Source organism: Trematomus bernacchii, unplaced genomic scaffold (assembly GCF_902827165.1).
Source record: "Trematomus bernacchii unplaced genomic scaffold, fTreBer1.1, whole genome shotgun sequence".
Classification (NCBI taxonomy): Eukaryota; Metazoa; Chordata; class Actinopteri; order Perciformes; family Nototheniidae; genus Trematomus; species Trematomus bernacchii.
In genome coordinates, this window is record NW_022987851.1 from 307,881 (window position 1) to 335,185 (window position 27,305).

Consider the following 27,305-nt stretch of genomic DNA (forward strand, 5'->3'; position numbering starts at 1 on the left):
AAGTTGATGTTAGTCATGTCCGTCCCCATCACAAACTGTAGAGTATTAAAAAGTTGGACAAAGGACATTATGGGTTCATAATTATGTTGCCAAAATTATTAATTTTCCTTTAATAGTTACAGAATATTCTAAAACACCTGCTATGTTCTTCCCTGACTGATTGGGACTGACAGCAATTGTAATGTCAAAAAAGATGAGCACAGACATTTCCATCTGTGGGATGAATGAATCAACATCATGCTGAATAACCACAATTGCTGTCAGTTAAACATGTCAAAGGGCCATGTATAAGTGTTGATTTGACCATAGCCTTTAAAGCTGGAACTCTTACAAACCTCAAAGCTGTTCTGAAATGTCACCTGGGGCTGAGCTATCTCTTTGTAGAGAGAAGATTTAGAGCATTGAAGAAATGGCTTAGCAAGAATAAAGCAGTGACATGCTCTTTGCTGTCGCTAATTAATCACCAGCGGCTCCTGATAAAACTCATTAGCCAGCCTGAGATTGAGCTATTAATCACTAAGGGAATGCCGGAAAATCAAAGGTTCAAGAGGCGTGGATTGAATCGAATTCTTTTTTTACCCAACACTGGAATATGACAGCAATATGAGGTTGTGAAAATATGCGAACTGCAGTGGGGAGTGTTTGTCTTTCCATAGGCAGATTGTTTTTTCTTTTTGTCACACACAATTTTTACTGACGTGTATTACGTGCCTTAGGAGTACAAGCAAATAATAACACTATTCATAAAGCTCCTTTAAAAACAGGGTTTCAAAGTGATTCACAAATACAAAATACGCAACAACACACTACACCCCTTTTCCATGAGAGAAAACAGGTCCAACAAATACAAAATCTTGTACAACAAATTATTGTATTTAAAGTAGTAACATTTGTTTTTGCGTATTGATTACAAATAAATCAGCTAGGTTGCATACACGACAATTGTTCCAAAGTGTGTGGGCCCTGGCAGCAAAAGCAAAGTTCCCTTCAGTTTAAAGACTTAGTTCTGATTAGTTGCATAATGGTAGAGAGATTGCATACATAAAGATAGGTGCAAAAAAGTTCACAGTTTTATGGTAGGGCTAGCCCATGTGGTGCCTTGAAAGTAATGAGTAAACCATTCTAATCAATCCTGAAGTGAAAGCCAATGTTTTGTTTAACCTGAAGGTGTAAGCAGGCTTTGTTCTTTGTGCACTACTGTAATACATTTTTGAGAAAATAATGCATCAATAACTTTCTCCAAGAGAAAGAAAATGATGGAAATGATCTGTGAATGTTATTTTGTACCCGTCCTAATTGAGTTGGATTGAATTATCTGACATCCACAACTTGATATCCCTTAGACAGGTTTTTTCAAAAAGTCAGTCTGTTGGGGGATGCTCGTTTCACTGACACATACATTGTGTGTCGTCGGCATAGCAGAAGAAGGGGATCTTTTGATTGTGTTTTAATCTGCAAAGTTAAAGGACATAAATGGAGAATAGAAAAGGCCCTAAAACAGATCTCTGAGGTACACCATCGTTCCGTCTCATAGGCAGACTGAAGTTAACAAGAGTGACTGTAAACTCTCTGTCTAAAAAATTGGAGATAAACCGCTCGAGACTGGTGTCAGCTGTTCCTACGATTTCTTTTAGAGAGCACATTTAAGTATCATGGTCCGCTGTGTCAAAAACAGAACTTAAGTCCAGTAAGATCAGGGCAGAACCTTTACCAGCATCGACAGCATTACACTATCACTACTGGGAACTTAATCTGCAAGACATCATTATTTTCATCTTCCTATAACTTTCATTTACAACTCTGAACGAAAAGTCGTTCCACCTTAACATCCTTAACATAATGACTCATTAAATCCTACTTTTCAACTCAGGGGAGGTAAAACCTGAAAAATGGGCCTATCTAGAAAAATGTTTTGTCCCTTTGAATGCCTACAGCTAGTCCTAGCAAGCATATTACAATGATTGTGCAGTCTTTTAAACTTATTGTGTTCTATGTTTATTTGATTGCTAACGGATAAAGCCTCTCACCTGCTCAGAGAGCGAGGCGGATTGAGAAATACTGCCGGCTGGCGTCAAATTTGTTGTGATTAAGCTAAACAAGACTTTGTGCGGCTCTGCAGTGCATCTGTAGAAGAAAATCAATCACAGCCTCCATTCCCTGACACTAATTTAATTTAGTTCAATTTGAAAAAAAACAGGGCTGAGTTTGGCCTGGCCCCCGGGACCAGCTGCCAACACATTTTACTCCAACTATTCATTTCATCATTTGCTATATCCAGGAGAATGGCTGGAACTATTTTTGGCTGGTTTTACACAACCTAATGGTTCACCCTATACACTGGTAAAATCATGTACATAAAAAAAAAAAAAAAAGTTTTAAAACAAACAAACATTTAAATGGAATCAACATTTTTCAAACCACTACAGCCATACATTACGTTGTCCAGAATGAAGACAATTGGAATAATGCAAATAGGTGCTTTGTCATTGATATAATCAAGCCTAACCTTAACTTTGGCGACAGATATTTTATTTCTTTATTGTTGATGCAAACCTCGAGGGTATTGCATTATTTGCAATATAATAAACAAAATGTCATTGGCAACATATTTGCATTCACAGTTCTTTGCTCTGTGTTTTTCCTAAAAGATAGGATACTGATGTGTAGTATCAATTAAAATAAAGGCCTAGAGCACCCACATAAATGTGGCGTCATGGTAGCATTATATGAGTTTAAACTTCCTATTATGTGGTAATCATCCATTTTGTTGCGGGTCTAATAAACCTGCACTATTTGAACAGACTAACAATAATCATATTAAATAAGTATAGATTTTTTGTCAGAAAATTCAAAAAGAAACAATACAAGATTGTATAGCACCTTTCCCTATATTTGACAAATATTTGATACATACTGTATGTCTTTTTTTAAATATCTGAACCTTCAGTCTTTCAGAGTTCTATTTCCAGCGTCAGTCATGGCAAAATCTGTCCGAGCTGAATAGTCTATGACAGCTATAGTTTTCCCGGACAAAAAATATACCCTGTCATACAAAAGAAGACACATTCAAATGTTGTGTGTTTGCAATTATTAACATAGATAAACGGAACCCAGCATACATAACTATCACACTGGCTATGCTGTTTCACTTATACAACATACGACTAGAATCCTGAGAATCGAGGACATCACTATAACAGATGAGGCAAATTGGGTAAAACAAAAGATATTAATAATTTAAGGGGCCCTATTATGCTCAATTTCAGGTTTCATAATTGCATTTTGTGCCTCTACTTGACCTCTCTCTGTAATAGATTGTTTTAATAGAAGAAAGTAAATTCATGTTTTCTTGTGATAAAATATGTAATGTGGTTAAAAAGATCATATATTACATGAGACACACAAAGATTGTATGGTATATAAATACTAAACTGTGAAGATAACTAATATTTACGTTTTGACATGTTCAATATAAAATGTTGATCTTTGATCCACTTAAATGTCTGATCTAGGATCCTGAGATCCATTGCTTTTGTTTGTCTCCACCAACACATTTGGGGTTCGCGGGTAATTCCCTCACTTGAGTAAATGTACGCGATGAAACACCATTTTCACTCTTGTGATCATTTCTCCCCATCTGAAAGGAAAGGGGCGTAACATCTCCATGCTTTAATGTTCAAAAAGCTCTTTATTTTTCTCATACTGCCTGTGCTGCAGCACCTCTCTGCACCCTCTGTCTGAAACCAGAGCCCAGTCTGCTCTGATTGGTTAGTTTGCCGGCTCTGTTGTGATTGGTCAACCCTTTAGAGATGTCCCACCTATCACATACAATTTGTTGGAGCGCTAGCCAATAGAAGCGCAAGTGTTACATAGTGATGTTACTATGTCGCAGATGTAAACAATGGAGTCCAATGGGGGTGTTTCAGGCAGGGGGGGGGGGGGGAGTGTGTTTGAGAAAAACGCTCTCTGGAGGGCACTTGGGATTTTAGCCTTTGCAGAACATTTACATGCACAAAAACCTATATAACACAGGAAAGGGAAAACCCCCCAAAGCATAATAAAGCCTCTTTAAATGAGTCCCTCAAGGCACACTTAACCAAACTGACATCACCATACAATGTAACAGTGCATCCTTTTTAAAATGCAGGCTAGTTAGCATAGTAACAGTAGCTGTTATTTTAAAGGCAATGTTATTCCATCCAGAAGCAGCGGACAGTAGGCTGTAGTGTGTGGGATAGAGGGTGGTTTCATTACTTTGACTTCCCATCCTTTAACTTTAATCACACATTTCACTCCATCCTCTTTCATTTGAAGGCCATCTATAAAAGTCATTTGATACACCCTAGTGATAATGTCCCGACTGCCATTACACAGATGGAGGAGGAGATATGTGCTTGCACAGATGTCTGTGGAATGTGAGGAACCAATATCCAGGGATCTGTTAAAGGCCTCATATATCTCTGTACATTGTCTAACCCAACGGCTCTGGGAGAACAGCTGCTATTGATGAGCTTCACCTAAATGCTTAGACACCTGCTAGGCATATGCGGAAACAGTAAGAAGTGCTAAATTAGAACGCTTCTCTCTGCAGAAATCTAGGTTTTGGTATTTTCCCACGAGTGCTCTCTTGGAAACAGAGACAGTGAAACCTTACTAACAATCAATAAAGGCTGCAATGACTTAAAGCCGGAAATGAGTTGGCATTTTATCAAAGCTCCCTTGTCTCATAGTCAACGTTTTTTGAACGTGTTTTGGTTGGACGCCCAAAAAAACAGTGGTTAACATAACTTTAAGAACAATTTTTACGTTCTGTTCTACGACATGAATAAGTCACCAAGTGGCATTTCCATGCTAATTTATGAACAAACATTCCGTGAAGGTCTAAAGCTTCATGCCAAACATTAGCCGCCTGCAGTTTAGCCGTGGTTATGCCCAGCCGTGTGACCTTGATGTATCTCATTTATAGAAAGACGTTGTAGAAAAATTGTAAAAGTGGTGATTGAAATGATCCTGCTGAACAAAACGAGTAACTATCATAAACGTGTATATGCCACAGATCCAATGAGAAAATCCCATTGGCTTTTAGTCGAAGGAGCCCTTGTGAAGGTAATTTCCTGGTGAGCCTACAAAGATATGTCATCACTGACCACTACATGAACAAATTAACACCAGACTGGAAAGGGAAGCAGTCAAACTATTTTCACATAATCAATTCTAGCTTCTGACATTGATCTTTAGCCCTCTCACCACAAAGAACATTGATATTGGACAATTCTGTAGAACCCTGAATGACGTTTAATGACCACAACTTCAAATTCATAAACAAATGCTGTAAGGCTTTATTCACCACTTAACCCTAACTTTCCAGTAATGTATTACTCGTTCCAAGTCTAGATACATACAGGAAACATGGGGAGAAAAAGGGAATACGAAATGCAGAAAAGGCCAGCAGAAGGACGTGAACCTGGCACGTTGACGTTTTTTTGGTACGCACATAATCAGTAGGCCACCAGATGATTTTTCAGCAGCTGAAAAGCATCTCTGAGGTGTAAAGCAACCCTAACAGCAACAACATACCAGATGCAGGCTTACAAATCTACCAAAAATGTGGAGGTAAAGTAAGAAAAGGTAACAAAAAGACACAGGTAGTAGGGTGACAACACTTCTCGTCTTTTCAGGCTAAATGTTTTCACACAATACCTTCACTTCTACTAAATTCACCTGCTCTGCTAAGTGAAGCAGCAATTACTTATGTTGACAGATTTTCTTTCAAAAACCAGAGGAAGCCATTAATCAATGCCTCTAAAGGTACAACAAGAGCACAGGTGCTATTCAGAGAGAGCGGGGGAGGGAGAAAACAGGGCTTAAGATGCAACCAATGCAAATGAGCCCCCTCTTAATTTGCTTGCAAATGGCAAATGATTTTCTATGGCTGACTGACTTATCGGGCTCTGACACGGCGGGGTGTGTTGTTCTGTGTCTTCACCTTGGCACCGCAATCACGGGAAACACACACTCCATTGCTGTACACTTGCACCCTCTACTCGGCACGGCAGCCATTACAGCAGGGGGGGGGGGGGGGGGGGTATGTTGGTGGTGGGGGGACTGCCAAACAAACCCTCCCTGATATAATTAGTTTTCTCCGTTGCACCTAATTAACCTTTGTCTGTGTGGCACACACGCATCTCATTCACAAGCCGAGCGCTTTCATTAGCAGCGTGTTGTGTTTTTAATGCGTTTTACCAGTCATGGTGAGGTAGCTCTTTGTAATCTTCAAACTGCTTCTGTGGCGCAGTTTGAAGCGGTGTACGTATAAGCACAGGAGATGAAGTGGGATTTGTTATGATTAGATTCCAAAGGGTCAAGAAAAAAGGGTTTGTGGAGATGTCGTTTCACGCACATCGAAGGGCTGAGTGTGAGAGGGCGGATCAAACGTTACGTACACTTGAATGTCCACCATGATCCTCTTGTCCTCCTCCACGTGGATTCCCCAGATACAGTCCTGGCCTTTATCGTAGGCTTCGGGCCAGTTCGGAGACAGCACCACTCCTGCTGAGTCTGTGATCTCGCCGCTACACACAGCTGGAACACACACACACACACACCACACACACACACACACACACACACACACACACACACACACACACACACACACACACACACCCACACACACACACACACACACACACACACACACACCACACACACACACACACACACACACACACACACACACACACACACACACACACACACACACACACACACACACACACCAGGGATATTTAATAGAGCTGGTTGTCAAAAGTGTGGATACAAATCCTATGCTTAAAAAAAGAAAGATCCAATACAGTACCTAAAAGCCAGTAATAACATATCTTTCTTTGACTGATAAAAACTGCAGCATAAGTTACTCATAGGTCCCGTCTGATTGAAAATCAAAATGATGAATGCTTGTGTGTTTACAGGCCCATTGTAACACCCATTATAGGAAAAGCTGGACCTAAACTGTAATAACAGTGCCAAAATTCGTACTGCTGAAATGTCAGTGAGCAAGTGACTAATCCACTGTCTACTCATTCTAAGGTAATCCTGTTCAGGTATTTAATTTACCAAATGAAATTAAAACATATCGCATTGAGCGTTGATGGGAACCTTTAATCCAGGAATAGATATACAGACCTCTGCAGGCAGGCTCGGTCTCGTTCCACTGGGGGTTGTTGGGGTCCATGCATTCGATGGTGACGGACCCCTGTTCCAGAGTATAGCCAGGGTCACAGGCAAACTCAACCACAGCTCCTACTGCCCAACTGTTGTCGCTGCTGGTCAGGTTACCGTACTTAACGAAGGGTTCGTAGCAGTGGCCCGCTGCAAAGGCTGTACAGTGAAAAATGAACAAAGACGAGGAAAGAACTGATGTTTTATCAGAAAGAACGTCAGAAGTTACGCATCCCTATAAGATACATGGCCAAAGAAGAGACCATTGCCATCAACACCATTTATTAAAATTACATTTTTGTCATGTCATTTTGTCGTTGGATTTTATCGTTATACATTTTCACTGAAATCATCTTGCATTTGGGAACATTTTGACAATTATCGGATATGTGTCAAAGCCCAGAACAAATGTTATGCAATAACAAGTATGTCGAGATGTGTTTTTCTAAATGTATAGCTATGAACATATTGTGTACATATCATTTTCCAATACAATCTTGTAGTTGCTAAAGTTAACATATTTGGATAAGAGTGGTTAAAGTGTATGCAAAGAACTGTGTGTATAACACCATATGTGACCCGCTCTATCGAAATCAGTCAGAAGTCGCAACGGCTCATTTCAAAATAAACGTGGATTTGCGTAAAAAAATAGTTTTTCGGGGTTCGGGTGTTTTGTTTGATTTTAAATAAACAAAGTCTTGGCTTTCAGAATATGAAACTTTTATTTCCAAAATCACACGATAAATACATTTTTGAAGCTTGTAAAGGGAAGATGACAGCTCTCACTCGCCACTCTGCTGTTCCGCAGCGCCGTTCCCCCTCCCTCCGGCTGAAATTATGAATGTAAGGCGTATAGGAAGTGAGGGATAATGTGCAGCGACGCGGTCATTATGGGGAAAAGAACACCGACAGGCTGATCAGGAGCCCGACGCGAAGCGGAGGGATCTAGATCGGCATGAAGGTGTTCTTTTCCCCATAATGACCGCGTCGCTGCACATTATCCCGCTTATTACATGGCTACATTCTCAACAAAGTAACGATATGACTCCCAATATTAATTGAAATGCTTTTATGGATTTAGAAAATGATTTTATTGATTTAAAAAATAGTTGTATGTATTGATTTAAATTGACATGCATCCGCTAACAAAAATAGTCCGTTGTTACCGTTTGAAGTAACGTAGCAACGGCAGGATCTGCTTCGATAGCGTTTTTGAGGAGCTTTTTGATTACAGATTTGAAAACATCGTTGCTTGCTTTAAAAGTAGCACAATTCATGATGTCAAACCTTGGAAAGTATCTAGATATCCCTGCCCTAATGCCAAAGTAACTGGCAACTGAATATGTGTCGCCGTTTGATGTCTATGTCTGGACCGCTGCGTAAAAAGGAGGGTTTCTGCCCCGTTACTTCTCCGCTGTTTTCTTGTCGCTCTTGTCTTGTTAGTTAGAAAAGCAAACTGCATGCAGTTTGCTTTTCGGCCAAACTGTATACAGTTAAATCGAACGGAGTTGTTTGTGCAGATGTGAGCGTCCTTAACAACGGTCAATAAGTCCTTGACAGCGGTCTGTCTGTTCTGGATTAACAACGTGTCACGTGTTCTGAATTGACCAATCAGAATCGAGTATTCAACTAAGCCATGTAATAATCATAGATAACACGGTAGGGTCCGTTACAGTTTGTTTTCATCTGATTTCAATTAAACAAAGTCTTGGCTTTCAGAATATTAAACTTGTTTCGGCAAATTCAGATGATAAATACAACTTTGAAGCTTGTAACGGCATTATTACAAGCGGAGAACGGAGTAACTTGACGTCACAGCAGGCATAACAACAGCCGGTGTTTCTCGAGACTGTTTTCCCAGGGAAACAAACACAATAGGCACAAACGCAAAATTACACAAACACACACACACGTATACACACACACACGCAAGCTTCCCCCAGACCAGTAATCCAAACGAAAATATCTTCCCTCCGTAGTATTTTGATCATTTGCTTTGCTAATAATCAATCCGATCGATGGATTCCAGAGAATAGGAAACTTTAAAGGCCTTTTTCTCAAAATGATGACTCTGTGACAGTCATTATATAATGTGACCTATTTTGCTTAATATTTGGAGTACAAAAACAATCCTGATATCATTAGAAAGCTAGGAATCTCCTCTGTCCAACAGTGTATACAGTACAACTCAAAATGTGTCTTCGGGTCAATGCGACTGATTTCGATGGAGCAGGTCACTTAAGTTTGAAAAGCTAATATAAAGAGCTTTTATCAGACAGATTCCTAATACCTGTAAAACTTGTGTAAAAGGATTATCGCTCTAGGGTTGGTGATGTCATTCGGTCCAACATTTTGGTCAAGAATGCAAAACACAAAATGTGGTTCTGGCATTCATGGCTGCCAGAGGTTGAATTGTAGGTGAATGTTTACACTATCCACACTATACACTATCTTACTATCTAATTTAGTGGGAATGCTGATACAGCATTCCAACTACTACGCACAAATTCTTTATACTTATTTTTATTCCGTCAGGTTTTTTTGTCCCTCTTCTGCTCCCACATTCCACATCGCAGAAACTCTGTTGAAACACCAAAAAGTTCAGCTCGATCGGGAATCGATTGCTATTACTTTTCTCATTCATAACTTTCATATTTCCCGAGATATATCCCATAATCCATCACATTTTTTACATGGAAGTCAATGGAGAAACTCTTCAGACTTGAAAAATCTTCATGCGACTTCAACTGCTAACTGTTCCTTCGCTCAGAAACCTCATTCCAAATTGGAATGTTACACATCTTTCTGACATTATTCGTGTTACACAACTTTTAATCAGATTCATACTTTTAGAAATATTAAACATTGTTCAGACATTGGTAAAGAGGCCTTCTTCAGATTTTAAGCTTGAAATTCGCCTTCATCTTTTTTTTTTAAACCTGCCATAATTCCCAAACCCTACACTCCTGAGACATAATTGTTCATGAAAAACGTAGTAAAACCTCTCCTAGGTTGGAAAATAAAATAAAATTAACCTGTTAAACCCCATCCCTGTTTTTCAGGTCTCAGGCTCGAAAATGACATTTCCAGAACAAATGACCATAACTACACTTCTAAAAGGGGAAAATTAATAATCTTTATTCTCAAAGTAATGATAAAACTGTGAGTTGGATGTAGAAAAGTCAGAATCAATATAGATGTTTTTTATTTTAAAGAAAATTCAGATTGAACATAGTAAAAAACTGTAAATTATAGTGTCCGTCCAAAGATTCTTTTTTACTTATAGTGAAAACCAACCTTGAATGATGGGATGGTAGACTAAAAGCTTTAGGAATCCAAAGTACAACATATAAGTACCCTGTATCAAGAATGATGCAAAACAAGTGACATTTGACCTTTTTAGAGAGGTTTAGCAAAAACAACTCCACCTCTGGGGTGATTTGGGTGGAAATGGGCGTTTTTGTCGTTTCTCTGGAACCCATTGGTCGATTTTGGTGATTGACATCTCTTTTTAACCGTTAGAGCCAATAGAATCGAAGGGGAATTTCCACATACACACCAACGTTACCAAAGAAAAGTGGGGGCTTCGCGCGTGCAGTTGGCCGTAAACCGAAACCTATTTTACGCTCTGAAATCTGAAAATGGAAAAGTAGGTTTATTGCTTATGGATTATCAAAAATCATTTCAAAGTGACACAGACACATTGGATTAACCTATGGATTAACCTTCAGCAGCGTTTTTATCGTTTTGATGCCATTGAAGACAACTTTTGATCAGACAACGACAAAGGTAAGCCGTATTGCCGTGTTTGCTACCTAGCGCCACATGTTGTGATGTCTGTTTTTGTTAATAAGTTTGCGAGTTCTTATCATGGAGTGATGCTGTCTTCTCACGATGCTAATCGAGGGGTTGGATGTGCAGTTACGATAAGTAATAAGGGTGTTATGAGTGAGTTTCTGTGAAAACGCCGTTAGCATTTTTTCGCTCGTGGCTAATTCAGAGGGTCAGCGTTAGCTTTGTGGGTTTTTTTGCAAAAAAAAAAAAAAAAAGATCAGTTAGCTGAGTTTCTTCCCGATACATGGATATGAAACATTCATAGTTTATTAAATATTAAGAAGCCCTCAGACGCTGTTTCCTGCAGATTATGCGTTTTTCCGCCCGGGGGCGGGTCGATGGGGTTCAACAGGTTAAGCAAAAAATAATTAAACAAAATGCCTCTTGAGGGCATGAAGTGACAAAAACTTTCAACATGTCTCCATTAAGGCCCATTGTAAATTCAGCCTGATCTTTCCTCACAGCAGCAGCCGCACACCTTTAGTTAATCTGCCAAAAAGGCCACATTATTGACCCGAAAGTACACAAAAGCAGACTGAGACGCTCGTCAGGGTCCTGAGATGCTTCACACATTAAAATTTCACCGATATCTGCTACGGTTCTTCAACAAAACGTTCACATGTAAGAGGTTTATCTCTCATTCAGAACAATGGAAAGGCTCTCCTCTCACTGATTACTGCACATCACCATGGTAACCTTTGATCTCTGGACACACACAAAGGTGTTTGATAACGTCGTCACCTCAAACACAAACACCTGTGTGATGATGTCATAACTCCAACTGACATGCTCAGAACGCCACCAAACATCACATGATGGTTAAAACTGTGGCCCTGAACAGCTCTACGTGAAATCTGATGTTACATAATGTGGTGTTACCATGGCAATGCATCCCTTGCCATAAAACACGATGTCGCTGTAACTCCAATGGACACGGTCCGATCGTCCCCTAATCTTCACCTGTATATCACCGGTCCATGGCTCAACAGCTCTACGCCAAATCTGAGATCTCACCATATGCCGTTTCCCTCGCCAAAAAACACGATGTTGTCGTAACTCCTATGCAAATGGTCAAAACAGCACCAGACTTCAGATAATGGTTAATGGTCCAGCCTTCAACATGTCTATGTGCCATTAGTGAGTTTTCCTCAAAAACTGTTAACACGATATTGCTATAACTCCTATGAAAATGGTCAAAAAGTGCTCAAACTTCACATGTGTGCTAACAGTCCAGCCGTCTACGTGACAGTTTTGAGATTTCTTCAACATAACGCTCGCTATGAAACACGGTTTTCTCATAACTTCAGTGAAAATGCTCCAAACGGCCCAAAACTTCACAGGTTTGGTAACGATGCAGCCATCAACACATCTAAGCGTATTATGGGGTGTCATCAAATACCGTTGCCATGGCGACAGATCATTCGCCATCAAGTTAGTTCAAAAGTTTGCAGTTCAAATATTCTGCTGCTTTTCCAAGCCTTTTTACTTTCTTTTCTTATCACACATGCAAGCCCCCAGTGTTCATGTATCATTTCAATCTAAATTCTTCACTTTCGTCTTACACATTACATTTCAGCATAGCAGTTTAGCGTCAGCTTCTCAGCATAAAGCATTCCCACTAGCAATTTCTTCAGGAATGGCATTCTCTAGTGGAATGTGTTCTTCTGTAAATTGTAATGATTGTATATACTATGTGCATGCCTTTTTATATAATCGTGTTATATACAGTCTGATTCTGATGTCAGCATTCAAACATATTAAACTTCCAGTTCCTGTTTACCTTCAACATGTAAACATAGTCTGATGAGCCAACACACTCTCACTCCCTAAATGTCCAGGAGCGACGCTTGGTCAGGGTCCCGTGGCGTGCAGTTGGGACGAGCCGAGGCTCCTTCAGCTTCATAAACGGACGCAAAGAGCTTTCAACTAATTGCAATGTATTCCCATCGGCGGCGGTATTTGACGCTCAGGGAAGCACCGCATCCGTTTATGTCGGTGGCTGTTTAAAGGCAATGTGAGCGTCCATTCCCATTGGATAACGGAGGATTTTACACCCGGAAGTAACTATTCTCCTTACTGTCGATTGATTTTACAGTGATATCTGCACTACTCATCAACTCAAAAACACCAGATTATCCTTGTTAATTACACAACATTGATTGGTTTAAATTGTGTGCAATGCTTTTGTGTTTTTCCCCTTCGATTCGGAGAAACAAATATTTTTTCGGGGTTTAGGATGGCAGAAGACACTACCCTACCCAGAATCCTCAGCTATCGTTTGGGACTACACCATGTGCTTTGTTTGACAAACCCCGTGATTAGTTCTCAAGCCCTTAGGTCACAGGCTCCTCCAACAGTGCAACACAATAAAACAGATACACAGAAAAAATAGTGCAAGTAAATACAAAAAGAAAAATAGTAAAATAGTAAAAAGTGAAATAGTGCAATAAGAGTCTACAAGTGATTGGAATATGATATATTAGACAAATAATTTCTAAGTAGCAGCCAGATGAATGCTATGGATGTTGTTTCAAAGTTCAGGTGTTTAATAGTCTTCTGGCCTGTGGGATGAAGCTGTCCCTGAGTCTGGTGGTTTTAGTCCGGATGCTGCGGTACCGCCTGCCAGACCGCAGCAGACAGAACAGTTTGTGGCTGGGGTGATGGGGGTCTTTTATAATCCTGAGGGCTTTCTTTAAGTTTAACCTGGTATTTTTACTACATTTATTTTAGTTACTTTACAGATTTGGATTAATGATGTGAAATATAAACAACCCTTAAATCAGACTTTAGTTACACCTGAGTAAAATGCAGTGAAGGTGATTGTCAAGTGCAAACAATCAGGCGAGATATTTGATAGTTGGTGCTTGAGAAGACAAAAAATGTATCTGGAGATCCCTATAAAGCATATTCATTACTCGTTATTCTCTAATTGTTCATCAAAAACTGTATATAAAGGCTATTTTGCACATCCCTTTCAAGATTTCAAGATTTTCAAAGGTTTATTGAAATATCATATACACAACTACGGTGTAGTTATGCAATGATGACAAACTTGGGTCATAGGTTCCTCAACAAGAGATCTATCAATATGTGTGTACCTCCATCATTAAACTGTCATATTCTGCACATTTCTTATTCTATCTACATACATCTTATAAGAGTATAATACATATGTATAATATCGGTTAAAATAAGTGCTTCAACATAGTTAACATTGCAGGAAAGTTGATTGTCAAGTCCCAAAACAAACCATGCAATATATTAAACGTTAAGTACTTTGTCAGGCTTAATATACATACCCCCAAAGCTTTTTGCTTACATGTATTTAAAAGAAGACCTTAACCTAAAGTATTATTTAATGTTTAAATAAAGCCTAATTAGTTTGTCTGTTTTGCACATCCTCCTATTAATATCCTTGTACATCCGGCACTAAACAGTTTTATTCTAGATATCATTTACAGTATCTTCTTGATATTTTCTATTCTATATTTCTATCATTGACCTTCTACTTTCCTCCTATTTTGTATATACTCTTAATATTTAAATGTTTTCATAAAATATAACACATTCAAAAGTGCTTTACAAAAATGAAAGACATTAAGAAAAAGGCATTTTAAACAGTTATTAAAAAGCAACACAATCTACCTGCATTGCAATTACTCTAAACGTGTAATAACGTGCTTTAACCAGTAGGTGGTTTGGGTTAAAAAGCTGTCAAGTTTACAGTGTTAACAAAATAAAATATACTGCTGTTTCCGGTTTAGTTTACGACGGATATATTTTGTTATTGTTTTGATATTTGTAACACAAAAGCGATGGAAAAAACCCACAGCAACACAGAAAAGATGGTCTTAACATGACCCAGCGGTCTTAATAAAAAACAATAATATCAAAACAAAATATTACTACTAACTTTATTGTGAAATTAAAACAGAACGGTAAAAGAATAGTTTCCGGTCTATTCTGAGGCCCGATCTCTGTAGATAAATAAAGAACTACGACAGATGTGTAATATTTAATGCAGCCGAACCATTTATTACAATGCATTCATGTGATGACTTTCAAAGAGTAAAGCAAGCACTGCTGAATAAAGTATGATTTTATCTTTTACGAAACGTTTTTTTTTCATATGGAATGCAGTTGGAGGTCAACCAATCACAGAGCTTGAGAACTAATCACGGGGTTTGTCAAACAAAGCACATGGTGTAGTCCCAAACAATAGCTGAGGATTCTGGGTAGTGTAGTGTCTTCTGCCATCCTAAACGCCGAAAAAATATTTGTTTCTCCGAATCAAAGGGGAAAAATACAAAAGCATTGCACACAATTTAAACCAATCAATGTTGTGTAATTAACAAGGATAATCTGGTGTTTTTGAGTTGATGAGTAGTGCAGATATCACTGTAAAATCAATCGACAGTAAGGAGAATAGTTACTTCCGGGTGTAAAATCCTCCGTTATCCAATGGGAATGGACGCTCACATTGCCTTTAAACAGCCGCCGACATAAACGGATGCGGTGCTTCCCTGAGCGTCAAATACCGCCGCCGATGGGAATACATTGCAATCAGTTGAAAGCTCTTTGCGTCCGTTTATGAAGCTGAAGGAGCCTCGGCGCGTCCCAACTGCACGCCACGGGACCCTGACCAAGCGTCGCTCCTGGACGTTTAGGGAGTGAGAGTGTGTTGGATGAGCATGTTAGCAGGCATGTTAACATGCTGGTGTTAGGATGATGTTACCCCAACTGCTAGAATTTTAGTCATACCATTTAAATAGCCTAAAACGAAATGTTTGCTTCATATTTGTAGAAATGTGTCATAAGGGAAAATAAGGATGTCTTGTGTACAATAGCTACATTTAGAAATATAGGATTGTGTGCAATCTTTCATAAACTAAAATAAAGAAAACACTTGAGTGGCATTTAGAAATGGCTAGATGAATATTCATGAATGCTGATGGCCGTTCACCAGGGTGGGAATGGTTGGTCAGGATAAAGGAGAAAGCATTAAATCTGTTGGAGACTAACTGAGCATTATGTGCTGTTAATGGCCATAATGAGGTCCTTTGCTCTCTTTAGACTTAATCCCATTTGTGGCAGTCAAGCCGAGGCCTGAGGAGATTACACTGATTGTATTTCCTAGTGGTCCTCACGGAGCAGAGAGAAGCTGTTGATCTGATGGTTAGTGCTGAGACAAATGTGAAGGCAAAAGATAAGAGAAACTAAGATACATCTCACCCTAGCTATTAGATGAAACTTCGTCAAAATAAATTGTATGAAATCTAAGGTATATGCACATCAGAGTTTCCGCTAGGATTTTTTCTCGCCGGTCAAATTTCCGGACAGAATTTATTTTACCGGACAAATTTGAAACTTACCGGTCATGTTTCAATAATAATAATAAGAATTGTGTAGCAGAGTTTCCGTTAGCAGGTAATTACCGGACTATGACCGGATATGCTGATGTTTAAAACTCAGTTAATGGGAGTCATTTTTATATTGCTTCAGTTTATAATCGTAACAGATCGAAAAATTCAGATTCATTTTTCAATAAATGATTCCACAAACAACAAACAACATAATTATTACATTCAAACAAACTACTTGTGGTAGATGAAGTACATTATTCAAAAAGTTTACATTAACTTTGAATAATAACACGGGAGAAACGGACCCTCTCTTTTCCCCTCTCCCTCCCTCTCTCTCCTGACAGTAGTGATGTGTCGGTCGCGAACGAGCCGGCTCAAAGAGCCGGCTCTTTTAAGTGAACGACGGGAGCCGGCTCGCGCCCGCGAACGAGCCGTTTTTTTGTTTTTGTTATTTTTTGTTAAGTAATACAAGACAGAATGATATGATGATTTCCGCGCTACAGCTGCTCCGTGCATGCATGCAGTGGCATGTAATATCCAAGGATTAGAGACTGTTGGATGCTGCTGTTTTGAGCATTGCAATACATTTATTTGTATTATGTTTTTTTATGATTAGAGACGGTTGGATGCTGCTGTACTGAGCATTGCAATATATTTATTTTCACTATGTTATTTATTTATGATTATCCTTGGGCTCAGCAAAGATTTGATGTCAGCTGTTGCTGTCTTTTTTTCTATAGTTAATACTGAAATAGAGCCCTGCTGTTTTGTCAGGGCCTTTTCTTTAAATATAATTTTAAAATGTCGATACAGTAGCCCCTTTTTTTAAATGTCTATGCTTAAGTTTTTATAGGTGTTGCTATCTGCTTTGTGTAGCGTGGTTCTACAAGCAAGTCTGTGCATTCATTGGGTGGTATCAGAGAGATACAAGGGTCTGTAAATGCAATGAAAACTGGCCACAGCAAATAATTGATATTAAACATGTAATTTTTACTTTTGAATACTTCAGTACAAAGGATGTATTGAATAATTTAAGTGATATGTGTACACATATAAATCATTAGTCAAAACAGGGCTACATTTGATTGAATTATAAAAGATATAATATGTGGTAAACTGAAGAGCCGTTTGGGAGCCGAAAGAGCCGGCTCTTCTTGGTGAGCCGAGCCAAATGATCCGGCTCACCAAGAAGAGCCGGAATTCCCATCACTACCTGACAGCCCGTCAGTTTCTCATGCAGCTCACTAAACAGTGGGCGGGGCTTCAGGTGATTATGCAGAGCTGCGTGCCTCCGTCAGACTCAGCAGCTGATCTGATCTCTCTCTCGCGTCCAGTTATACTTCACTCGCGTTTATGTCCATATCGATCAGTTCCAGCTCTCCTGGTCGGCCTTTATAGAGAGCACCGATCAAACTATTAAGAGTGAATATCGGCCGATAATGACCGGCGGCCAATCGATCGGAGCATCCCTAATTATTACCGGACATTTTGACCGGCAGGTTTTGAATTTACCGGTTTTTAATAAATGTTACCAGCTAAAAACCGGTAATCACCGGCTAACGGAAACCCTGATGCACATGCACGTAGATGCTGAAAATGTATTGTGTGCCCCTGAAAGCCTGATTATTTTATTTCAAAGCAGAGAAGATTTAGTACTACTTACTCAGTTAAATGGATACAAAAGTAACAGATAAAAAAGACAAATTAAAAAAAGAAACGCATCAAAATGCGCCCAATAATTTGTGTATTGCGAAAGCTGAAATAAAAGCAGCAATGGAAGTGAATAATTCGTTTTGATTAACTCGAGAGTGATTAAGAAATTGAATTATTGGATGGATTGTTTGACTGTTTTAGAATAGTTCTTTGTTATTTTGGTGAGATTATTACAGGATGCAGTTAACCCTTTGGAGTCTAAGGGTATTTTCTCGATTTTTAGATGTTTCCTTAAAGGGGACCTATCATGCAAAATGCACTTTTGTACGTCTTTTATACATGAATATGTGTCCCCGGTGTTCCAGGGAACTCACCAAGTGTCAGAAAACACAACCCTCTCTCTTTTCCTCCATACCCAAATCTCTAAAAACGGGGCTGCAACGGATCTGATACAGACTGATAAAGATTTGAACATTTCTCTGACGTCAGGACGGAGGAGCTCCGCCTATATGGCCAACTCTCCACCTATCAGGGTAATGAGAGGTTGCCGTGGCATGGTAACAGCATGGTAACATGACGCTCGTAACTCTGCCCCCTCCTTTGCAGGGGGGCGTGGTCAGCTGCAGCGCATGCAAAGACAGGGGTGGAGGAGAGCAAAATAGAGCGAAATGAGGCATGGCTAATCTGTTTGGTATTTTGAAAAAGAAAACGTATAAATATACCTTAGGTATGGCCCTACAATATATTATTCAAATATAGCATGATAGGTCCACTTTAAATCACCTTTTAAATGTACTTCTTATAACATGGCACCCCATGTGTTACATATGAAAATGTTCAGGACAATCTCTGGTCTTGCTATAAATGCAAATTACTCACCTTAGAACACTGTGTGATGAGATAAGTAGCTCTAAAGCTTAACATTTGACATCAGATTTTCGGAAAATCTTCGAAACTCTTGTGAAAACACAAATTTACTCATGTCATCCAATTTTTTTTGGTGTTTTAGATTTGGATCACAAAAAATATTTGAATTACACTATATATAAATGTGTAATTCATGTCTAAAATGAAACAAATTAAATTCAAATTTTGAATAAAATAGGTTTATCACTCTACTTTCACCACAGCAGGGACTGAGATACGTTAGGACTGAATAATGACTTCATATTACATACCAAGGTTCATGTGATGTGTACAAATACAAATTGAGCATTCAAACTTTTTTTTCAACCAACAATTTATTATAAATATGTTTTTTTCAACTAACTATTTATATAAATATAAGAAACTGGAAAATCTCTCTATTTACAATATTGAACATCAGAACTTTCAACCAACTATTCATTATAAATGTAAAGACAGTGTCAAGGTCTTTGTCCGTCTTCCAAGACAGTGGGTCTGGCTGCTGTGTCGGTGGGGGTGATGGTGCATGGGCTGCTGTGTAGGTGGGGGGTACGTGTGCTATACGAGACCTCCACGACACCTCCTTGCTGGCTGGGTTGATGGTGATGGCTGTGGCAGAGCCTTTGTGCCGTGTGTATCTTGACCTGGTGGCAGCCACAGATGGAGGCAGCTGTGGTCATGCTGGTCCTCTGGTCCTTGGTGGTGATGGCTCTGGTGAAGGCCCTTGAGCCACGGTAGATCTTGACCTGGGGGCAGGCACAGATGGATGTTCTGGCTGCTGGATAAATGTTGCTCAAGCACAAATAACAATGCACACACAAAAACAGAAAGACAGTTTGAGCAGGAGGCAACGGCATGTTCCCGCTTATGTCCCCACATTCCCATGAGCCTCTACGGATATACTAATCCAGGAATATGCTTTGGTCAGACTCGCCTAGAACCGGTGGAGGGCGAGATAGCAGAGAGGATGAGGGAGAGGAGAGAGGAATGGCAGAAATGATTCTAGCATATCGCATAGGAAGCTCGATCTATCCCATTCTCTCGTCTCTATATCTCTTCTCATCTCTATCTCTCTCGATAATCATCGTCTTGCTATATCTCTCTCTCGTCGATTCTCGTCTCTCGCTTCTCTCGCTCTCTCTCCTATCTCTCTTCTGTTCGAGTATGGTCGTTTCAGATCTCTATCCTATACTCTTCTATCTCTCTCTCTTTTCGAGTGTCCATTGGTCGTTTCAGACCATCATGGCTGCCGGCCGAGATTTCCTTGACGGACACACGAATCGACCAATCCCACACAGTGTAACGCCGAGTCAAGCTGCTTTGAGCGGCAATATTGGCTGCTGTGCCCTGGTTACAGGCCGTTTCTCAATGTCGAGTATACCTGCTGCAGAGCCACTATTTCAAGTATACTACGTCATCGAGTGGAGCCGAATGCTGTGCCTTTAACATGCATTTAAACAGTCCCTCCTCTTTGGGTCAGGTGGCGCAGTGGTCTGTGCATCTGATCATCAGATCAAGGGGGCGTTGGGGAACTCCAGTTCGAAACCCGCTCCCGCCGCCACTGCGTCAGGCCGTTGTGTCCTTGGGCAAGACACTTCACCCGAATTTGCTCCTGTGGGTATTGTCCACAGTACATGTATGATATTAATGTGTACTTGTAAAAGTGCCTCGATGACTTCGAGGTGTGAAGATGGCCGGTGTGGCGCAGTCCGCTGTGCAATGATTATCAGATCAAGGGGGTGAACCCCGCCGCCGCTGCGTCTGTAAAGCCGTTGTGTCCTTGGGCAAGACACTTCACCTGAACTTGCTCCTGTGGGTATTGTCCACAGTAGACCATTACATGTATGTATGATCTGTATGTGTAATGTGTATCTGTAAAGCGCTTTGAGTCATTGATAAAGCGCTATAATAAATATAAGGATTATTATTATTATTATTCGGCGCCACTCGATGACGTAGTATACTTGAAATAGTGGCTCTGCAGCAGCTCTACTCGACATTGAGAAATGGCCACAGTCTCACAGGAGGTACCGCTGGAAAGCTAAACTTCCAGCGATTCCACGGATATCTGAATCGTATTTCTACTCCTTATAATCGAAAATATATGATTAATTACGTAAATGATGCGCACCTGGACGCCCCGGCGCGTCCACCGACTCCAGAGGGGCAACTTCATTTCTAACAATGTAATTGAAGCTTAAGTCCACTTACTTGCTCTCTGAGAATGTTAGTCTCAACTCACACCAAATGAAGGGCTAATCAATTTTGTGTGTCATTTGTGACCTGCTCCATCGAAATCAGTCGCATTGACCCGAAGACACATTTTGAGTTGTATACACTGTTGGAAAGAGGAGATTCCCAGCTTTCTAATGATATCAGGATTGTTTTTGTACTCCAAATATTAAGCAAAATATGTCACATTATATAATGACTGTCACCGAGTCATCATTTTGAGAAAAAGGCCTTCAAAGTTTCCTCTTCTCTGGAATCCATCGATCTGATTGATTATTAGCGGAGCAAATGATCAAAATACTACGGAGGGAAGATATTTTCGCTTGGATTACTGGTCTGGGGGAAGCTCGCGAGTGTGTGTGTGTGTGTGTGTGTGTGTGTGTGTAGTGTGTGTGTGTGTGTGTGTGTGTGTGTGTGTGTGTGTGTGTGTGTGTGTGTGTGTGTGTGTGTGTGTGTGTGTGTGTGTGTGTGTGTGTGTGTGTGTGTGTGTGTGTGTGTGTGTGTGTGTGTGTGTGTGTGTGTGTGTGTGTGTGTGTGTGTAATTTTGCGTTTGTGTGTATTGTGTTTGTTTTCCCGGGGAAAACACTCACGAGAAACACCGGCTGTTGTTATGCCTGCTGTGACGTCAAGTTACTCCGTTCTTCGCTTGTAATTATGCCGTTACAAGCTTCAAAGTTGTATTTATCATCTGAATTTGCCGAAACAAGTTTAATATTTTGAAAGCCAAGACTTTGTTTATTTGAAATCAGATGTAAACAAACTGTAACGGACCCTGCCGTGTTATCTATGATTACTATACGCCTTACATTCAGAATTTCAGCCGGAGGGAGGGGAAGCAGCGCTGCGGAACAGCAGAGTGGCGAGTGAGAGCTGTCATCTTCACTTTACAAGCTTCAAAAATGTATTTATCGTGTGATTTTGGACATAACAGTTTCATATTCTGAAAGCCAAGACTTTGTTTGTTTAAAATCAAACAAAACACCCAAACCCCGAAAAACAATTTTTTTACACAAATCCACGTTTATTTTGAAATGAGCCGTTGCGACTTCCGACTGATTTCGATAGAGCGTGTCACATTTGTCATTGAAAAGTTTACAGATACTTTCAATATCTGTTTTTGGTAGAAAGAACACAGGGTTTTGATGGATATTTGATTCTATCTGCTATTGTTGCAGTTCTCGTATTTTTTTAAAGTATCCCTTCAAAAATCCTCTCTAATTTTCGAGCAGAGATAACAGCTTAAAAAGCACAAAGGATAAAAACAGAAAGTAGAAAAAATCCCTTCTGTTACTCTTGATTCAGGACAGACAATAAAAGAGAAGAAGACTAACCCCTGTACCGTAGTACTTTTCCCAGGAATAGTTCCGATAGTTCCTGGGATTTTGCGTTCACACCAAAAAGATCTGGAACTAGAACTTTTTTTTGCAAACCTTTTCACCCCTTTTTAGTCCCTGCTAGAGAGCAGGTACTTTCCTGGGGAGAAAAAGGTTCCAATTTCTGATTGGCAGCCCGCATGAAGTTTTGCTGGCCATTACATCATTATAGCATTAGCATTAGCCCAGCGCACCACCGGAGAGAGAATAACTTATGGCAAACACACAAAAAACATGGGAGCGGTGGTGGTGATGAGAAGAGTGTCAGCGTTCTGGCGATTTACTCGGAAGGCTTCAGTAGAAGCTGCTGGGACTCCAACTCCGCGGACTTCCGGCCGGGGACTTCGGGTGGCAGTATACGCCGTGAAGTTGTTTGCGCCTATTATTAAGTAAGTACATCTGCTTTCTTAATACTACTGGTTTATTTACTCTGTCTTTATCATAGCACTCCGATTGAGCTTTCTAGTTCTTCCGTTGTTTCCTGAGGCCCAGATGTTTTTGCAATAGCGCCAATGACAATAATACCACCAGAGGAGCAACAGTTGTTTGAAAGTTGACTGTTTCTGCTTACACTATTTACAAGCTTTTTTTTATGAATTAATACTTTGTGATAGGGTGTGCTGTCATGTTTTTTCCATATTTATACAATTAGTGAAGCAAGAGCCCCACATGGCGTTAGCATGACATTAGCATAGCATGGTAACAAGGCGGTGGTACTTACCTTGGTATCGGATAGCGATGCCAGTAGATGTGCCTGTAGCGTCTGTTATTAGCTCAACGAAGAGATACCTGGATGTGCTGAGGAGACCTTCATTGGGAAGATACTCTACCTGATATGAATCATACAGGGCAGTTGCATCTATGCTGTTACCATTTTTGATCAGCAGCCTAGAAGAAAGGGAATCAAGAATAATTTAGCAGGTTCAATGCAGCAATGGGCTACTTTGGAATTTATAGGACCTTTACTCATTTTGGAGGTTTAACCCCATGTATACAGAGGCAATACTTTATACTGAGGTTGCACACATAAATAGATTTTTATTAAAAACGGCTTAAATGTTCCAGGTCCAACAAACTACAGTACACTATGTGCTCAGCACTAACTTAGTGATTAATACGTGAAAATCTGTAGCATTTAGAAGCTAAAGAGAAGGATAAAACCGAGCAAAAAGTGGAGTAAATTCTGGACATTTTTTCAACAAACCGAAATACAACTATGATTAAATAATAGGTTACTTAATTTCTGCTATGTGTAAATAGGCAACTGTTGGCAAACATGATCACTATGCAAACTAGTTTCTCAGACATTGTGTTATGAGCCACTTCCATTTAAGTCTATTGTGTAGTTGAAACTGTTTTGTAAAAACAACCATCAGTACTTAGAGTCATTTGGCAAAATGGATACACACTCTCCATTATTTACAGTAACATTTAAACTAAATCGATTCAGTACATTTAAAAAAAAAAAAAGAAGCTATACAGTAGATGTTGGTTTGCTTCTGGCCTCACCTAAGTTAACCACTCATTATGGAAGTTATTTACATGGTGTGACTATAAGACTAACAGTGACAGAAAGCATCCTCAAAGAATGACTCACATATTTTAGTGGGAATGCTGATACAGCATTCCAACTATATGTTATGCTACGGACAAAAAGTTTATTATTCCGCCGACTTATTTTGGCCCTCTTCTCCTCCCACATTCAACATCGCAGAAACTCCGTTCAAACATCAAAACGTTCAGCTCGGTCGGGAATCGCAGGCTATTACTTTTATCATTCATAACTTTCATAATTCCAGAGATACATCCCATAATTCATCACATTTTTAACATTTTAACTTTAACATTGCGCAGCTCGTGAAGGCAGAGTGCGTGATGTCACAGCTAGAGGGTAGTAAATCTTGAAATTTGCCTTCATATTCTTTTTTTAAACTGCCATAATTCCCAAACCCTACATTCCTGAGACATAATTTTTCATGACAAACGTAGGAAAACATCTCGTAGCTTGAAATATGACAAATAATTAAGCAAAATAATTAAACAAAATGCCTCTTGAGGGCATGAAGTGACAAAAAGGTTCAACATGTCTCCATTAAAACCCATTGTAATTTCAGGCTGATATTTCCTCACAGCAGCAGCCGCACACCTTTAGTTAAACTGCCAAAAAGGCCACATTATTAACCCGAAAGTACACAAAAATTACACTTCAGATACTCAACTTCCTTGACATGCTTCACGTTTTGAAATTTCACAGATATCTGTTATCGTTCTTCCACAAAACGTTCACATGTAAGAGGTTCATCTCTCATTCAGAACATAGCAAACCTTTGATCACTACAGAGCTCGTTAGCTCAACTATAAACACCTGTGTAATGGAACACGATGATGTCATCACTCCAACTGACAGCAGTCAGTTCTAACTGTTCATTTCATTCTCTCTCTCTCTCTCTCTCTCTCTCTCTCTCTCTCTCTCTCTCTCTCTCTCTCTCTCTCTCTCACTCTCACTCTCACTCTCACTCTCACTCTCACTCTCACTCTCACTCTCACTCTCACTCTCTCTCGCTCTCTCTGCCACAGACACACACACACTCTCTCTCTCTCTCTCTCTCTCTGTCTCACACACAATGTTCCAAACGGCCCAAAACTTCACAGGTTTGGTAACGATGCAGCCATCAACGCATCTAAGTGTAGTATGGGGTGTCATCAAATGCCGTTGCCATGGCGACAGACCACTCGCCATGAAACACGATGTCGCTGTAAGTCCAATGGACACGGTCCAATCGTCCCCCAATCTTCACTTGTATATCACCTGTCCATGCCTCAACAGCTCTACGCCAAATCTGAAATCTCACCATATGCCGTTTCCATGGAAACGCATCCCTCGCCATAAAACACGATGTCCCTTTAACTCCTATGAAAATGTTCAAAAAGTGCTCAAAATTCACATGTGTGCTAACAATCCAGCCGTGAAGACATCTACGAGACAGTTTTGAGATTTCTTCAAATGCCGTTGCCATGGCAACACTGCTCGCCATGAAACACGGTTTTCTCATAACTTCAGTGAAAATGCTCCAAACGGCCCAAAACTTCACAGGTTTGGTAACGATGCAGCCATCAACGCATCTAACTGTATTATGGGGTGTCATCAAATGCCGTTGCTATGGCGACAGACCACTCGCCATGAAGCACGATGTCGCTGTAAGTCCAATGGACACGGTCCGATCGTCCTCCAAATTTCGCTTGTATATCACCGGTACAGCCCTCAACAGCTCTACGTCAATTATAGGGTTTCTTCAAATGCCGTTGCCATGGTAACACAAGGCTTGCCATGAAACACAGTTTTCTCATAACTTCAATGCTCCAAACAGCCCAAAACTTCACAGGTTTGGTAACGATGCAGCCATCCACACATCTAAGCGTATTATGGGATGTCATCAAATGCCGTTGGCATGGCGACAGATCATTCACCATCAAGTTAGTTCAAAAGTTTGCAGTTCAAATATTCTGCTGCTTTTCCAAGCCTTTTTACTTTATTTTCTTCTCTCATCACACATTCAAGCCCCCAGTGTTCATGTATCATTTCAATCTAAATTCTTCACTTTCTTCTTACACATTACATTTCAGCATAGCAGTTTAGCATCAGATTTTCAGCATAAAGCATTCCCACTAGCAATTTCTTCAGGAATTGCTTTCTCTAGTCTTACATATTATCTAAACATCTTCAATTTGAGGTTAATGGCAATAATCTCTCAATGCTCAGGAGATCTGCCTGCACACATCTACAGTAAGAATGGTACAACAGATCAAAGTTTAGGTAGGAAGTTGGTGTGTTGACAACTAACTGAGTTTGACAAATCTTTTTTCCATTTACTTCACCTTCACGTAAGTAAGTGGTGGGAGCTGATGGAAGCACTGAAAATTGTGCTTATAATGTTAGGATTGCGGAAAGATGACCAAAACCATAGAAGACTATGAAACTGCCTAAAACAAACACAACTATAAAACACACTCCATTCAAATTTGATAGAAACAAAAGAAAAACTGTGACCCAGCTGACACTCATGATGTTTTGCCACCTGCAGATGGGGGGTCTATTTAGCAGTAAGACTCAGTGTTCATATGCTGCAAGCCACAGCCCCCCCACCCGTGGTTCTGTTCCTGCATGGCCCCCTATGGTGGACTGCATTGATCTCTGCCTGCTCTGCCTTTGATGACTTAAATTATGCTTCTCAGGTAGTGAGAAGAGAATAGAGCACAGCAGAGCCTTGATGTCAAAATAAAATCTATATTTACATTTATTCTTTATGTCTCCATTCACCCTGACTGAGCAAATCTGACGGAAAAAAGTAATTCCCTTTTGGTTTACTTCTCTGGTTCCTCCAAAAACAAAAAGTGATGCAATAAAGAGTGTAACAGATGATATGTTATTCTTGCTTAGTTATCCATTAGTAAAAGGATCTGCTATTCCCCTGAAAAGACCCATACAGCCATTGTATAATCTCAACACCTACAAATTATGTAGAGAATCATTACATTTTTTTATCAATTTATATATTTAATGTTTCCTATACCTTCTGAAAAGCCATTGTTTTCTATAGATTCTATTTCTATTAGATTTTTAGTCAAATTGTTTTTTTAGTCCATCAGACACATGCTGATGATTTCAGTGTTTTTTAGTGATTTATATTTTATCAAGTTTAGAATATTCATTATACATTTAGAA

General features: G+C 39.8%; 1 protein-coding gene across 1 annotated transcript in view; it reads right to left on the reverse strand.

The window, feature by feature from the left end:
• The window catches only part of sez6b (seizure related 6 homolog b), a 215,480-nt gene that overhangs the window by 28,492 nt on the left and 159,683 nt on the right, over positions 1-27,305 (reverse strand). The window contains exons 7-9 of the mRNA XM_034112960.1: positions 23,304-23,470; positions 7,186-7,380; positions 6,444-6,582 (exon numbers count right to left, since the gene is read on the reverse strand). Of these exons, the coding sequence (XP_033968851.1) occupies positions 6,444-6,582; positions 7,186-7,380; positions 23,304-23,470 (501 nt within the window). The remainder of the gene's footprint in view (positions 1-6,443; positions 6,583-7,185; positions 7,381-23,303; positions 23,471-27,305) is intronic.